We start from the raw sequence: 14,926 nt of genomic DNA, 5'->3' as shown, positions 1-14,926 counted from the left end.
CCAGTTTATTGTTTTTACCCAATTGTAAGCTTCCTGGATAGGGACTGTCTTTATCTTGGTATCTTATATGAACACTAAGCACATTGTTGGTGCTTAACAAATATTCTTAGTAGCTGTATCAATTGCAATAAACAACTGGTTCTTGCTGCAAAATGGCAGCATGGCTCCTTTGCTGGAGCTACTGCTGCCTGAAAGGAGGAAAACCCAGAAGATTTACTGTATTTATGACAAAGCCTCAACTGAAGAGATTTTACATGCTCAGTACAACTCAAAATATATACTGGAAACTCATTTTTCCATTGAAGAGGTGGAAGCTTGTATTTTATTAATGGGTTTGGAAAATCAATAAAAAACAGCAATAGAGTATGTTATCTGACATCCAGAAACAAAAATTGAAGAGAAGTATTTTATTTACAGAAGAAAAGGAAGTAGTCAATACATTTCAAAACTCCTCCCAACACAGGATAAAACTTTCCCTCAGATGTTGTTTCCTCTCATACTGTTCAAGACTTGAAGAAACATAAGCATCAAAGAGTCATGCTACTTAAAGGCTCTCAGGCCCAGATTTTTAAAGGTTTTCAGGAGTTGCTATGATCTGTTAGCAATGCCTAACTTATTTAGCAGCCTAGATCTCATTTTCAAAAAGGATTTAGGCACTTAAGAACCTAAATCTAATTAACTGTCAATGGGATTTTGGCTCCTGAGTGCCTAGATCTCTTTTGAAAATGGGATTTAGTCTCCTAAATTTAGTCTCCTAAATTAGTTAGGCATGGCAACACTGAGCCTAACAATGTCTAAATACCTTTAAAAATGTGGGTCGCAGTTTTTATTGCTTTGATGCCCCATTGCATGTCTGTCTGTCTTTTCAATTTTAAGAATGTATCTTTCCAGCAGGACACAGTACTACCAGTGTGCAGTCAGCATGGGGCTATCAAGTACATATGTTCAGATATTTCATTATTTAATACTATGCTTTGTTTACCAGCCTTTTCCTTCATCTGAGCCTCCTGTGTCACATATTAGTCCTACCTACCAATTTTAGGCTAACTCCAGCCTTTTTGGCTTAAGCCTCATTTGACCTAAACAGTTATTGTCATTTCAGGTTTATGTATTGAAACGACCACATGTGGATGAGTTTCTCCAGAGGATGGGAGAGCTCTTTGAGTGTGTACTCTTCACAGCTAGTCTAGCCAAGGTTTGTCGTTTGTCTCTTCCTTCTCTTTAGTATTTTTAATGCTGGTTAGTGGACATTTTGGTTGGGTTTTCTGTGGATGATTGTTTTCCTCACTCGGTATGATGTTAATTTTTCCCCTTTTCTGCTTCTTTGCCTGACAGTGTGTACTTTGTCTGCTAGTGTGTGGGTAAGTGTTTCCATGGTAACAATATCACATATGGGCTTGCCTCATAATGTAGCCTCCATGCATTGCTCATGATGCCAATATGAAAGGCTTACAAGTTACCATGGTTATAGTGGGAAATTAGAACAAATAGTGTACTACATGAAGCAGTATATTAAAGCTGGGCGTGAAATAAGGTGTGCTATATCTAAGCTATGAAATCAGCCAATAGTTCAGAAAGTACTTTGGTGCAAAAACATAGGACACAGATGTCTGAGATGTGGATGTGCAGTTATAATTTTGGTTGAGACTATTGAATGCTGTTCGTAAAGCTTGATATATTTAGCATCTGAAATGCAATATTTTGTGCCCTTTTAGCTTTGGTGAAATAGCATCTTATGTAGGTAGTTTTGTAGTGGACAGTGCAGCTTTAGTTCTGCAATATTTTCGGTGGATTTGTCTTTGTGGTTTTGATTTTGAAGTGAAATCAGTTGATTGGTAATTTTTTAATTCATTTTATTTAAATATCTTAAGTTTAGTAAATCAAGTTAAATTCTAATCTTTTTGTGGCTTTCTATAGACTCTAGAGATGGGAAAGACCTGTTAAATCATCTAGTTCATCTCCTTGTGAGCGCAGGATTGTGTGTTTACCAATATTGTGTCCAGTCAAGTTCTAAATCCCAAAGCAGGGGATTTGCACTTTTTCTATTGAAAAAGCCTTAATAAAAGGAAAGGTTTATTGATAGCAAGATCTATTTTGCTTGCTGTTCAATTTAGAAAAGTCCCATCAAATGATCAATCATATCTTTCAAAGAATTTGTGCTAACTATAATTGTCGAGGATATCTGCTCTTACAATCTGGTTTCCTATCTAGGTGTCTCTCCCGGCCCACCCTCTTGGGCTATTACTATCAATTCTTGAGTCAAAATTCATGCCATCATGTGCTATGGTACTTACATTATCTTTGAGGTGTGATATGTAGCACTCCTTTCCTTTGAATAATGCCAACACAGAATGTTACAAATGGATATTTGTATTAGATATTTTTGCCTGTCCTCTAACGACTGGAGTGTGCATGTTTTGGGGATCTTCAGATCCCTTGGTGACATCAAAAGTCAACATGCATTATTGACAAAGGCACATCATGAATTAGGCTGAGTCAGATGCCTCCTCCATTACCCTTGACTTCACAGGTACATGGAATTGAATTTGGTACGAGTAGCTGCAGAAGTGGCATCTTGTGTTCTAGGTTTACCATTACTTTTTCATGCATTTTTACAGTCGTGTTAAGTGAGATCTCTGAACTCATCAGCTTCTAGGAGTTAAAGGACAAATGTAAAGAGCCCATGTTGAGATGTGTTAAGATAATTAGTAAATCATAGCAAGCTTTACAATGCAAGTTATTTTCTTTCTGAAAGATAACTGTACTGCAGTCCTGTTACCCATTTAGTAATAATTTTAGCTTTGCTAGCACATAAATTAATATTAAGGAGAAAAAGCTGAAGCAAAGCAGATTGTAGTTCTTTCTATAATTGTCCTTTTTATTTGTCCGTAATATTTAGTTCTAGGAAACATTGCTGTACCTGCAGACGTGCAATTTCTGTTTTTTAAGCTTCTGAATCATATTAACTTCTGTCTTTAAGTATGCGGATCCAGTAGCAGACTTGTTGGATCGCTGGGGTGTGTTCAGGGCAAGACTCTTCAGAGAATCCTGTGTTTTCCACAGAGGAAATTATGTGAAGGATCTGAGTCGACTGGGAAGAGAGCTGAGTAAAGTTATTATAGTGGATAACTCTCCTGCGTCTTACATCTTCCATCCTGAAAATGCAGTAAGTAGTCCCAAGGAATAACTTCCTCTCTTTGGTCTTCCATGGTCTGGTTTCCACATTCAAACAATATTAAGTACTCAGATTTACTTTTAAAGTGTTAACTAGTGTCAACAGCATCGTCATCCTCTGAAACGTTAAGTAGAAGATCAGGTTCTAGTGCTAGCTATTACGAAGTTAGATATAGGCCAAGCTTCTCCTCGCTACTCTGCCAATTCATCTTTCTCATGCCTAGCTCTCCTTCAATTTTTAGCTTTGGGCATCTTCTGAAGAAACTGCTAATTGTGCAGAAAAACACCAAACAGTGTGATGTCTTTATAACCACTCCTTATACAGGCTGGTAGAAGAGGGGATATTCACCCAAAACCCTCAAAACGATTTTTATTTTTTTAATGGGTACTCTGACTTTGTTTCACATGAGTGAAGTTATTTTAATAGACAAGCTAATAACTATTTTTACTGGCACAAGTTGAATACCTGTCTGTGTTTTTTTATTTATAGATTTTCCTTTATTGTGAATTAAGATTATATTTGAGGAGAATTGGCAGACCTGATGCTGCTTCCTTCCCTCCTTTCCTTATCTGCTAATTAGAATTTCTGTTACGGGTCATTCTGTGATTAGGAATACTAGTCAACCAGCTTATCCAGCTTTAGAAATAAAGCGAAGGGAAGAGGGTGGGTTTTGGTGGTAGTATAAATGCCAGTAATACAGATATTTCTCACTCAAGGAATTTCTTCATATTTCCCTTTGGCGATTGAGAGTAGAGATCCTTGCTTTTGGGATGTGCAATCCACATGAAGCCTGGAACCCATTGGAAAGCTTTTGCACTTGGGGGTTACACAAACAGAGACCTCTCCATCAACCACCACTCTCAATATACACGCATACACTTCTCTTGCTAGTCACCTAGCAAGCTGGGACTCCCTCTAGTTCCCTTGAAACATTAAGTTGCCCATCAGGCATTTTCTTTGTTTTTGAGGATTATTTTACTGTCAGTTGTTAGATTTAGTGTAGCTTTTAGCTGATATGGTAAAAAGTGAAGGTTTAAGGAAAGCTTCTTAAAACATGGAATTTCTGAACTCAGGCCCTCAAATCCTGACGCCTTGGATGCTTGAGTGAGAGACCTTACCTGTTTAGTGCCACATAAGGCTTCAGTTTACCTCATTTTACCAGCTCTGCGTGCAAGGATCAGGAGCCACAAATCTAATCTATGCTGAAGGTTAAAAATCAAAGCAAGCTCCAGACCACTTTTGGATGTTATAAAATCCATTGCTAAGAAGTTATCTGAGTTATTAAATCCTGTGTGGAAAAGCGCTAAAAGCTAGTGGCAGTTCCAGTCCCTGGAGGACCACAGATTGAGACTAGATCCAAAATGGACTCTAATGCATTACTTCAGTAAGATCCCATAGTGAAAATACACAATATTCTTCCCTAGAGCCACTCTACTCCTTTATGAAGCATTATTCTCTGCACCTTGCCTCAAAATCTGATGTACAGTACAGAGCAGTTGGGTATTCATTGTTCAAATATTTCCTCCTCAGTTACACTTCCGTGAGGGTTTCTTGCTCTGTGCATAGGCATCTGTATTGACAGTACTCTAAGGAGAAAGAAAAGAGACTCACCTGTAATTGGAGTTTCTCCAACTAGATTATCGTTGTAGAGTCATAGTCTGCACCCTACTTCAGGCTATTCTGGATTCTAAGGAGGCAGAAGACATTGAAGGGGAGATGTGCCGTGCCTCATGTAACCTTGCTTGGAACATTCCACATCTGGAAAGAGTCTGCAGTTAGCTTTCCAGAGCTTCCAGTCTTGATGTGGGTGTGCAAGTATATCTTAAGGATGTGGGTCTGAACTGGCAATGTACTTGAACCTAAGTTACAGGTGAGTAACTTTTCTTTATCATGGTCATTAGCTGCCGGTAGGATGCCTGCCAGTAGGTGCTGTAAGCTAAGGTTCTGAGGTAGATGGAAATTGTGCATGTGTTGTTGATGTAGCAAAGTCTCTTCTATTTTTCTCTTCCACTGTTTCAGGTGCCTGTGCAATCCTGGTTTGATGACATGACAGACACAGAGCTGCTAGATCTTATTCCTTTCTTTGAAGGACTAAGCAGAGAGGAAGAAGTTTACAGTATGCTTCACAAACTTTGCAACAGGTAGCCCTTAAATCTGAGTGCTTCTGGTTGATGGCAGTTGCTACAGACTCTTTCTCCATCTCTCAGCTCTTTCAAACTAAGCTTTGAGGAGGCTGCTCCTGTCAGACGTGCTACTCTTGATCTTCCTGTTACATTGTACACGAAGGACAATCATGAGTGATGCTAGTGAGCCTTCAGAAGCCTGACACCCTAAGGTCACATGTTCCGACTACTTTTTTTAAAAAAGAAAAAAAGAAGCTATTTTAAATGGGACTCTTTTAATGACTTTCGTAAGTGGACATATTTTACTGGATCAGCTTTTCTTAAAACATGCCAAAAAAAGAAGCTTGTTGTATTTCAGCGGTCAAATTTCTGCCCCCTCCCACTATGCAGACAGTTTCCCCCCCTCTGCTTAGAGCAGTTGACCTGACTCTGAATTTTTTTCTTACAGAATGAAGTGCCTTTTTGAATGTTATTTTAAGATAAAAGTTCATTTTGTATAAGGTGTATTTCCAGACATCTTTTAGTCTTGTATTGTCTAAACGCTTTAAAAAGGAAAAAGGATTTTTTTATAGAGCACTGTAATATATGGTAACAAAGGAAAAAGTTGAAACAAATACGCTGGGGTCCTGTCTCCATGGTGATGTTAAGTTGTATTCATTACATTTTGTCATGCTCAGAAGGTTTAGGAGTTTGGGGAGGGGTGATTTCAGTTACAGGTTTGTGTCACTATGGCTTACTCATTTTGGACACCGTTTGAACATATCTGCAGTTTGGGTATTAGGGTATGATAGAATTGGGAAAATGTGGTGGGAAATAGATCTCAAGCACCTTTTGTGCTAGATGGATCAAGTTCTGTTATCTCTGCTTGCGCACAACTGCCATGCCTCTCCAATTTTTTAAAACATCATAATGAGAAACCCATTCTATTGGGGGGGAAGGAGGGAGAATCTATTTATTGATCTACATTCTTACAAAAACCCATCTGGGTAAGCTGGATGTGTGCTGAGCTGTTAAGAGTATTTTTTCTCTTAATCGTTGCTACTGTATACTCACCAAATGGAGCTGACCATCGGCTGTTATACTGTTCTTTGCCACTGTGCCTGCGCTACAAAAACATTTGCTGGAAGCTGCAAATTTGGGCAATAAATGAAATGCAGGTGATATACCCCACCCTTATGTAGTAAACTTGTGGTATATGACATCCCACATACTCAGTTAAAGGTGACCTGCAAAGGACTTTGAAAAATGCCTTTTGCTGCTTTATGCACCGTAAAGAAGCAAAATGGAGGTATGAGCCCAATTTATTTTAAAGTGGGGGCTTTTTTTTTCCTGTTTGTGTTTTTCCTTAGAAATGTCAGGAATGTTAACTGAACTTTCCTGGTTTTTGCTGAACACTTGCCGAGAGTCTCAGATGTAGATTGGGAGCCATATCACCCCTGCTGGAGGTGTGTTTAACTCAGAATTCCTTTCTCTAACGTACTCTTTAGGCTTTGGAGTTAAATAGGTGTTAACTTAGAATATTAAAAACAATATAAAAATCTACTAAAAATCCTGTCTTCTCAGTTCACTTGGCTTTCATTCATTTGTGATGTCATAATTAAACTAGTTCTTCATCCAGGGTAGACAAGACCTGAATTTCTGATGCTAAAAACACGTGTAACTGTTGTTTTTAAGCCTTTTGAAGCAAAAAGGCACAGCCCTTTTTTTCCTTTCCCAGGTCACCTTTTAACCATTTTTACACCAGTAGAAATCTAATCATACAAATTAGCCATTATTGGCAGGCATCAAACAAAGTTAAACTAATAATTTGGTGCTTTAATTAGCCTACTGTCAAATGTCACAGGGTAGATACAAGTTGCCTTTTTTACAGGTATGACCAATAGGAATTACAAGAAGCTGACCTAGATTGTCATCCTTGGCTAAAACATTTACTAAGCAGCTTAATAAATTCATTCCTAAAAGGGTGGGCCAGCCTACACAGTCATGGAATAGATTATCAGAGGGGCAGTATAAGACTGAGAGAGGACTTGTCTCCTTGCAGTGCAGCTTTGCACTGTGCTCACAGTGTTTCTCAGTGAGGGTGTTCTAAGCAGTACCATGACATTTAAGGCACTCTTTTGTTCTCTTACCAGTTGTCATTACCTTAGTACTGTATGTTTCTGTGCCAGAACTAAATCCTGACAATTAAAAAAAAACAAATCTAGATGGTTTAAAAGGACATACGGATTCTGGTTAGTCCATTACATTTGCGTTCAATCTAAGATCTTTAGTTTTGTTTTTGAATACTGAGTAATGAAACTGTAAACTGCCAAAAAGTTGTTCTCTGAGCAGTATTTTTAACTGTATTTGTGACCTCTGTGCCTCAGATACAGTCTGCAGGGAAATATTCAGGTTGTAGTTTATTGTGCAGGTGTGATGAGAATGGCTGAAAAAAATTCAAAGATTTTCACACAAGTATTAGACCAAACAGTCTTACCAATTAGACAGTGAATAACCCCTTCATGAGACATTACCATTTAGACAGTTGTGATCTGTTGTACATAAGACAAACCAAGTCATCAGCTGTTCACACTTATAAAAGCAGTGATTTCATGAACCCAGTTGCCTTAAATGTCTGTGAATGAATGTTGATATTAAAGTGACCTGTATTGTTTTGAAATCAACATGTAATGGACAACTGAACTTCTGTTCCCACATCTGAAACCATTTTAACGACTAATACTGTACAATCACTGTCTTTGTGTTGTTTCTGTACAGTTTTAATGCTGTTTTGGGCTTTTGTAATCCAGAGTTCCAGAAAAAATTGGCTTTATAATTTCAACTGATAAAGCATACAAAATAACACGCAGCGCTCAAAAATGACAAAATCAGGGGTATAACATAGTAACATTTCTGATCCATGCTAATATTGTAAGTGCATTTTATATATGATTTTTGTTTTAGTTCTAATCATGGTAAGTTTCACTCTAGAATGTGAGAATATTTTTGGATAATATCCGATTTCTTCTGACCTCAAATGGGGTGGTTGTTTAAGATCAAGTTTTGGGTTTCCTAAGTGTTTGGATTTTTTACAGTAGGTGAGCAACTATCATATATACCTTTTTGCACTTTATTTTCCCACACTTAAAAAATCCAGATTTTTATAAGCTCTTTTAGTTTATATATAACTATATATTTGAAGCACCTAGATTTTAACAAAGCAATATAGATCTCAACATAATGCCAGAAAAAGAAGTAGAATGTTTGTAAAAATTGCAATATGATTATTTTGGTTTTACTTTAATTAAATGAGATTTTGAAAATCAAAACAGAAAATCAAATTATTTCCCAAAGTTCTTCCATATTTAAAAGTGCAGTAGTGCATGCTGCATGTGGGTCACCAAGACTGTTAGAAACCTTGTCTTTCAATTATAATTCCCAGATATTATCGTAAAACTATTAAAAAGTCTTTCCCAGTGGATCATTCAGTTCAGCTAAAGAAATGCTACCCAAAGTTCCGTTGTCCTTTCTGTGTTGGGTTAAAAAAAGGTTATTTCCCTGCATAGGGATATATATAATATATATATATATATTTTTTAATTTAAAATGTAAGGCAGAGTGCCATAAATTCTTGAAATTCAACTAAAATGTTATGATTAAATTGCCATCTGTAAACTAGGGCTGTGCGCAGAATATTTGTTAAACACCCGGAAGTTTTGAATGGAAGATTTTAGCAAATGTACAATACTACTGTATTCATTTAGGTAGCTTTGGAAAAAAACAAAAACTGTTTCTTGTTTTTCCCTTTAATTCCTTTTTAAAAACCAGTGAAGTTATACATGGAAGAAACCCGTCACCTGAAGAGCTTGGTTATCAGTGTGTTCAGTCACTTTATCACGGCATGATTTTGATTAGAGTGGTTGGGGGGGACAATAAAATACCTAAATTACACTCGCTTGTACTGGGGTTGCTGCTTTGAAATTTCAATGTAAAAAGTCTGTAGCAATATAATTTACAAAAACACACGATCCTATGTTTTACAGAATTTTTTTACTAATAAAACACAGAACCGCACAGCCCTATTGTAAAAGAAAAAAAATGTTTGTGGCTCTGATTTCAAAGATGCTGTGATGTATGCCTTTGTGTGGTGAGGAGGGCAGGTAAGACTTGGGTTGGGGAATTGCTTGAAATTCTATAGGATAACTATGCAAAAAGAGCTGTTCGTTTTCTGTTCATATTTTATTGTAAAAATCCAGCTGTCTGGCTTTTTGTTAAAACTCTTCTGGGAAATTAAGAGGAGTAAGCAATGGACATATTGCTTGTTTGTCTAATAATGGAGCTGTTTACACTTTAATGCAATGAACAATCCAGCAATACTTGAGAAACACTACATATACAGTGTGAGTGTTTTGAGGGGAGAGAAGTGTTGTCAATCAGGTATTGAATGGTTTCTTTACTGTCACAAATAAAAGTTTTTAACAATTTAGATACTTGTGCATGTAATACTTCTCTGAGAAAAAATCTGTCCTCTTATTGCCACTGTCAGGGTCTTTATTCCCTCTGTGTGTGGTTCCTCTGTAGATGGGTAGAATCATCCCCCCCCCTTTTTTTTTTTTTTTTTTTTTTTAAAGCATATATTGTAGTTCTTACAGAATACCCTGGCACCTGCTTGTGCAGACAAGAGCTGATGAACTCTGCTGAATAAATTGATGGTGATTCCGGCAGATGTTCCTGCTATTTAGATCTCTTGGATGAGATCATACTATAACTTGTTCAGGTCTTAAAGATGTAACTTATTTTTGGAGGATTCTCAATTCGGCTGCTTGAATAATGGGGTTTTTTACAGTATTTGCCATAGTTTAAGAAAAATCTCATTAAATTACGTACTATATCCAGTTGAACAATCTACTCTGATTCATTAGAAACTAACTTTCTATAGAACCTTTCCTCCAAGGAAAGTGTTGTGTATAGCTTGGGTGGTATGTATTATTAACGATTTAAACTCTTAGGCATACACAGGTTAAATAGCTTACCCAAGGTTATACAGCAAGCAACTACAATTAGGAATAGAATCCTGTTTTCCTGACTCCTGGTTCATTTCTGTAGCCATTTCACATCCCTGTCTGTATGGTAAATTTTTAAATTTTATAGATTGATTTTATTTTTCCTCCAACTTTTTCACTTTACTGTGTACAAAATGACCTGTGTTTTAAGATCAAGAGCTTTGGCTCATGTGTGCAGAATAATGCTCCTGATGTTAACATTGTTATGTCCAGGGTTTAAAATGTTTCCTCACACATTTCTTAGGACCAGTTCTTAGGGCAGAGATGACCTCCTCTTCCAAACATTGAGCCCGGAGCTTAGCGAGGTTCAGAAAAGTATTAGATGTTGATTCAGATAACAAGAACATCCAAAGTTCTTGCAGTAAATATGAAAAGAACAAGAAAGAATTTTGGAAGGAATATAAACTAGATCTGTGTGGAAATAGGGAATTCCATTTCACTGAGGAGTTCAATATTTCATTCTGATTCAGAACAAACCCCCAAAATTTAAAAAGTTCTCCCCAAAAAGGCATGGAGCGGCACCAGGCAGGCAGAGTTCTGTCAAAACCTTGCCTGGGTTCCACTGGAACTTCATCAAAATTGAGTGGTCTCTGCGAAACATTTTGATTTCAACATATCTGCAAATTCTGACCCCAAAAAGAGTTTTATCAGAAGTTTTTCCAACTAGGGCGAGTATAGGCCCTCCTGCTTTCAGGGCTTGAGACAACCTCTAATGGGAATTGGAAGGAAACTATTTTGGCAGGCAGGTCGTCCTAGAACAACCTACTACAGGGTTTCTCACACCTTCCTCTGAAGAGCCTGTACCATCCCCTGTTAGTGACAGATGGAGTGAGCACTGGCATGATCTGTGTGGCAGTTCCTATGTTCCAGATCATATACTTTCCCTGCACATCTGCAGCATTTAGTTACATTGAAAAGGTAAGATTTGGGCAGTATTTAGATAACATGCTGAATTTGCTTTATGGTGGTGGTGGCTATGTTTACTTGTTGAAATCCCTCACAGGCGCACCGTTTGAACCTCTGCTGCTTGTATCATCCACTGTTTTAATCTGTTACTCTGTCATCGATGGTCTTTACTATCCCTCTGATTTTGGTGGTGTACATAAATGTCATCCAGATTTAATTTATGCAAATGGACAAAGAAATATGGAGTATTTATGCAGAGCACACAGAACTGCTTGCTTGTTCCATGTTACCTGGTTTAAAATAATAATTCTTGCAGTCCTGGACATGGCCCTACTTGAAGACTGAAGGGTGATTCACCCTTGTGCCAGAAGCATTTCTGTCATATGTGTGTTGAGAACCACTGTTCTGGATAATTAGGCTTGATTATTTCATCTTTCCAAAGAGGATTGTACAAGAGCCAGGAATTCCCAGCACTGAGGTAAATGTTTTACACTCGGGAATCCCTGACTGCTCATTCAAGAGTTAATTATTTCACAAAGGTTTGCTTTATTTGTGGTATTTTGTGATTCAGACTAAACTTGTTTAAAGAGCAATTTACTGTAAATTGGCCATCAATTTATGCCTCAACTCAGGACATTCATAAACTGATGTGTTTGCATTGAATGCAGATTAGATACTGTCCTTATCCTGTTCATGCCTGATAATCCATACTGAGTTTTCCTACTGCTTGTGACAAGTGGGAGCCGAGAATAGAACCTCTTCCTGTTAATGAGCCTAAGCACAACTCCCTGGTATACCCACCCCTAGAATTCTCTGTCTGCAAAGGCTTCCAGAGCTCCATTCGTAAGCGAATTTCTCATTCTTATTTCTTATTTATTGTTTTATGTTGGATTTGGTGCACCTTTATAAGCTTGGCTGCTAGCTCAGGTAAATTAAGCAGCATTAAGGCACCAAGGGTCAGGGTCCCTGTTGGCAACTCTGCCAAGTTCAGCTCCCACTTTTTTTGCTGTAAGACTTACAGAGGGGATTAAAACAATTCCTTCTGCTTCCAAAGCTGCCTCTGGGTCTGGGTGAATGATGACCATGGAGAAAGGGATTAGCTCTTCGCTTTTTAAGATGAGACACTGGCTTAAGATAGCCATGATGCAAGCTGTGCTTGCTTTCCCATACAATTCAGTGCATCTTGCTTCCCGTCTTGCACTATTCTTCCTGTAGCAGTCCAGTGAGTAGACTGTAGATTGAATCAGTTACATATTGGTGCATACTGCAACTTCTCTCTATAGAGTCTAGCACAAATTGGCCCCAATCCTTGATTTGCGGTTACTAGTTCCTACCACAATATGTGTTCTTGTGATGTAGATATGTCTCAGCAATGAACTAGGGTGAGACCCAGCACCAAGATCTCCTCCAAAGAGATGAAAGGCACAAACTCCAAGAATCACCTAGCTCCCAACTCTCCGATCTTGACCTGGTAAGACTAAAGACAAATTAGTACGTGTATGTATGTGAGAGTAATCGTGTTTGTGGCATTGAAAGGGGTTTTATCAGCTTGCAGTTGGAATGGTCATTTTGTTCATAAGTACATTAGGCAGGTCACCCCAAATGAGTGCTGATGAAACCTTGATGTCACTGCACCATTACATATTCTGCGTATCCTTCATTTGTCACAGGGAAACAGTTTTAGGAATGTTTTAGTTTTAAAAGGAAGAATTCAGACTCTCTCGTATCACTCCACCTGTAAAGCCAGATGCCCTAGTTAATCTGTCTGATTGTGCAGGGTTCAGAGAGCCACAAGAACATGTACAAATGATCAAAAATCGCTTTTTTTTTTTGAGTCCTAAAAATGTCAAGATCTATAGTGTGATGTTTCAGATCATTTCATGGCTAGTGGAGAAAATGCTGTGTCGCTTCACAGAGGGGGTTAGAGAAATCCTTTTTTGCCAAGAGTTGAAAGCTCGTTTCTAGCCCAGGAAGTCCACAAGATGGCTTAAGTTGTGACACTATTGAAGAGCAAGTAGGCACCAGACTGGGATTCAGGACACATGGGTCTTTTACTGTGTGTATGTACAGCACCTACCATAATGGGGTCCTGACCTTAGCTGGGACCTCTAGGTGCTACTTTAGATTGTAAGCTCTTTGAGTCAAGGACGATCTTTTGTGGTTCTGTGTTTGTACAGTGCCTAGCACAATGGGGTATTGGTCCATGGCTGGGACTCCTAGGGACTATGGTAATACAAATAATAAAAATAATTTTAAAAATTAGTTCTATCACTTGTCTGTCCTGGGCCTTAGGCACGTGTGATTTTTTTTAAAGGGAATTAAATTTTAGCGGGGAGGAAGAAACACGGCAGGTTTGCTTGTTTGTTTGTTTTTTAATATTAGTTTAAAGCTTCCTATGAAATTGGAATGTTAGAATAAGTCCTGGGGAGATGGACTGGGGAACAGAGAGTAGGTAAAATGGTAAAAAGTGTGTGATAGTAATTTAGCACGACTGCAATTTATCACAAGGACACCACTGCCGTGGGAGGGCGTGCATATACATGAGTGCACACACAGTTCAGAACAACCACTATTTTTAAAAAAAAAAACGAGGAGTACTTAGAGACTAACTAAATGTGTTCATCTCCAAGGTGCCACAAGTACTCGGTTTTTTTGCTGATACAGACTAACACGACTACCATTCTGAAACCTGTCACTATTTTAAAGTGATGGGAGACATAAGCTACTTATTCATGCAGAACTTTTGTTAGCCCACTAGGTGGTGCAATTGAGTTGTTTTGCCTTTAAAGGTGAATTGAAGAGCTGCTTTTAAAAAAAAAATACACACATATACCCCACAAGTCACTGCACCTTAAAAAAGCTCAAGGCACCAGATCCCCAGCTGGTGTAAATAGGTCTACCAGTGGAGGATCTGGCTCAATACTTGAGGCAGTTCTCTCATTTACCAGGTAAGTCATTAACTCATAAATTCTGCATTTCCCCTGTAAAAATTTGACCTCACCAACTGGGCCAGACAAATATCTGTAAAGAGGTGGGAATATTAAATCTCTCAGGCAACATGAAGAATCTTCACATCACCACTTGAAAAGTAGGAATCAGTATCTCTTGAAAAGATTTTAGTTTTTTAATGTATTTAAGTTACACATTCTTCTGTGGACATTTTTTTTTTCCCCCTCCAAAAGTTCTGCGCCTAACCTTTCTAAGCAAGGAAATTGTAACTCCTTTTGGACTTGGCTGAAATACATTGAAAGAGCTAAGGATAAATGATAAACCTTTGCAAAAATGCAATGCCAATCTTCAGCGTGTATTATAACATGTTAAGAGCTCCCAGTGCCTTTTCTTCAATTCTTCCCTTTCCCTGCAGTTCTTTGCACAGCACTCGGTTTGTAATGTTTAAACTTTGCACCATGAATACTAGAATACTAGAAAAAGCCCTGGAGTACAAGCTAGGCCAAAATGCTCACCATCTGCAGGAGCATGTTTCAGGCCACATATACAGGATCTCTTCCTTTCATGTGAAAAATCTCCAGATCCATTCAGCAAGATAGAGGCTTTCAGCTGGGACCTTACAGGTGTGACCTCAGTTCTCGCTCACTCAGTCTACTCCTCACCCAGCCCAGGGAGTTGAAACTGGGGCAAAGGAGAAGTTGGAATTGCTGGGCTCTGCCCACTCTGTCTAC

At 38.3% G+C, this 14,926-nt stretch overlaps 1 protein-coding gene across 3 annotated transcripts in view; it reads left to right on the top strand.

The window, feature by feature from the left end:
- The window catches only part of CTDSPL (CTD small phosphatase like), a 121,381-nt gene extending 111,618 nt beyond the window's left edge, over nt 1–9,763 (top strand). For all 3 annotated transcript variants that reach the window (XM_077808424.1, XM_077808425.1, XM_077808423.1), the window contains 3 exons: nt 1,103–1,195; nt 2,981–3,166; nt 5,195–9,763. In XM_077808424.1, the coding sequence (XP_077664550.1) occupies nt 1,103–1,195; nt 2,981–3,166; nt 5,195–5,320 (405 nt within the window). In that variant the 3' untranslated portion in view covers nt 5,321–9,763. The remainder of the gene's footprint in view (nt 1–1,102; nt 1,196–2,980; nt 3,167–5,194) is intronic.
- Nucleotides 9,764–14,926: the final 5,163 nt, after the last annotated feature.

Source organism: Eretmochelys imbricata, chromosome 2 (genome assembly GCF_965152235.1).
Source record: "Eretmochelys imbricata isolate rEreImb1 chromosome 2, rEreImb1.hap1, whole genome shotgun sequence".
Classification (NCBI taxonomy): Eukaryota; Metazoa; Chordata; order Testudines; family Cheloniidae; genus Eretmochelys; species Eretmochelys imbricata.
This window is presented reverse-complemented; position numbering and strand designations above follow the sequence as displayed.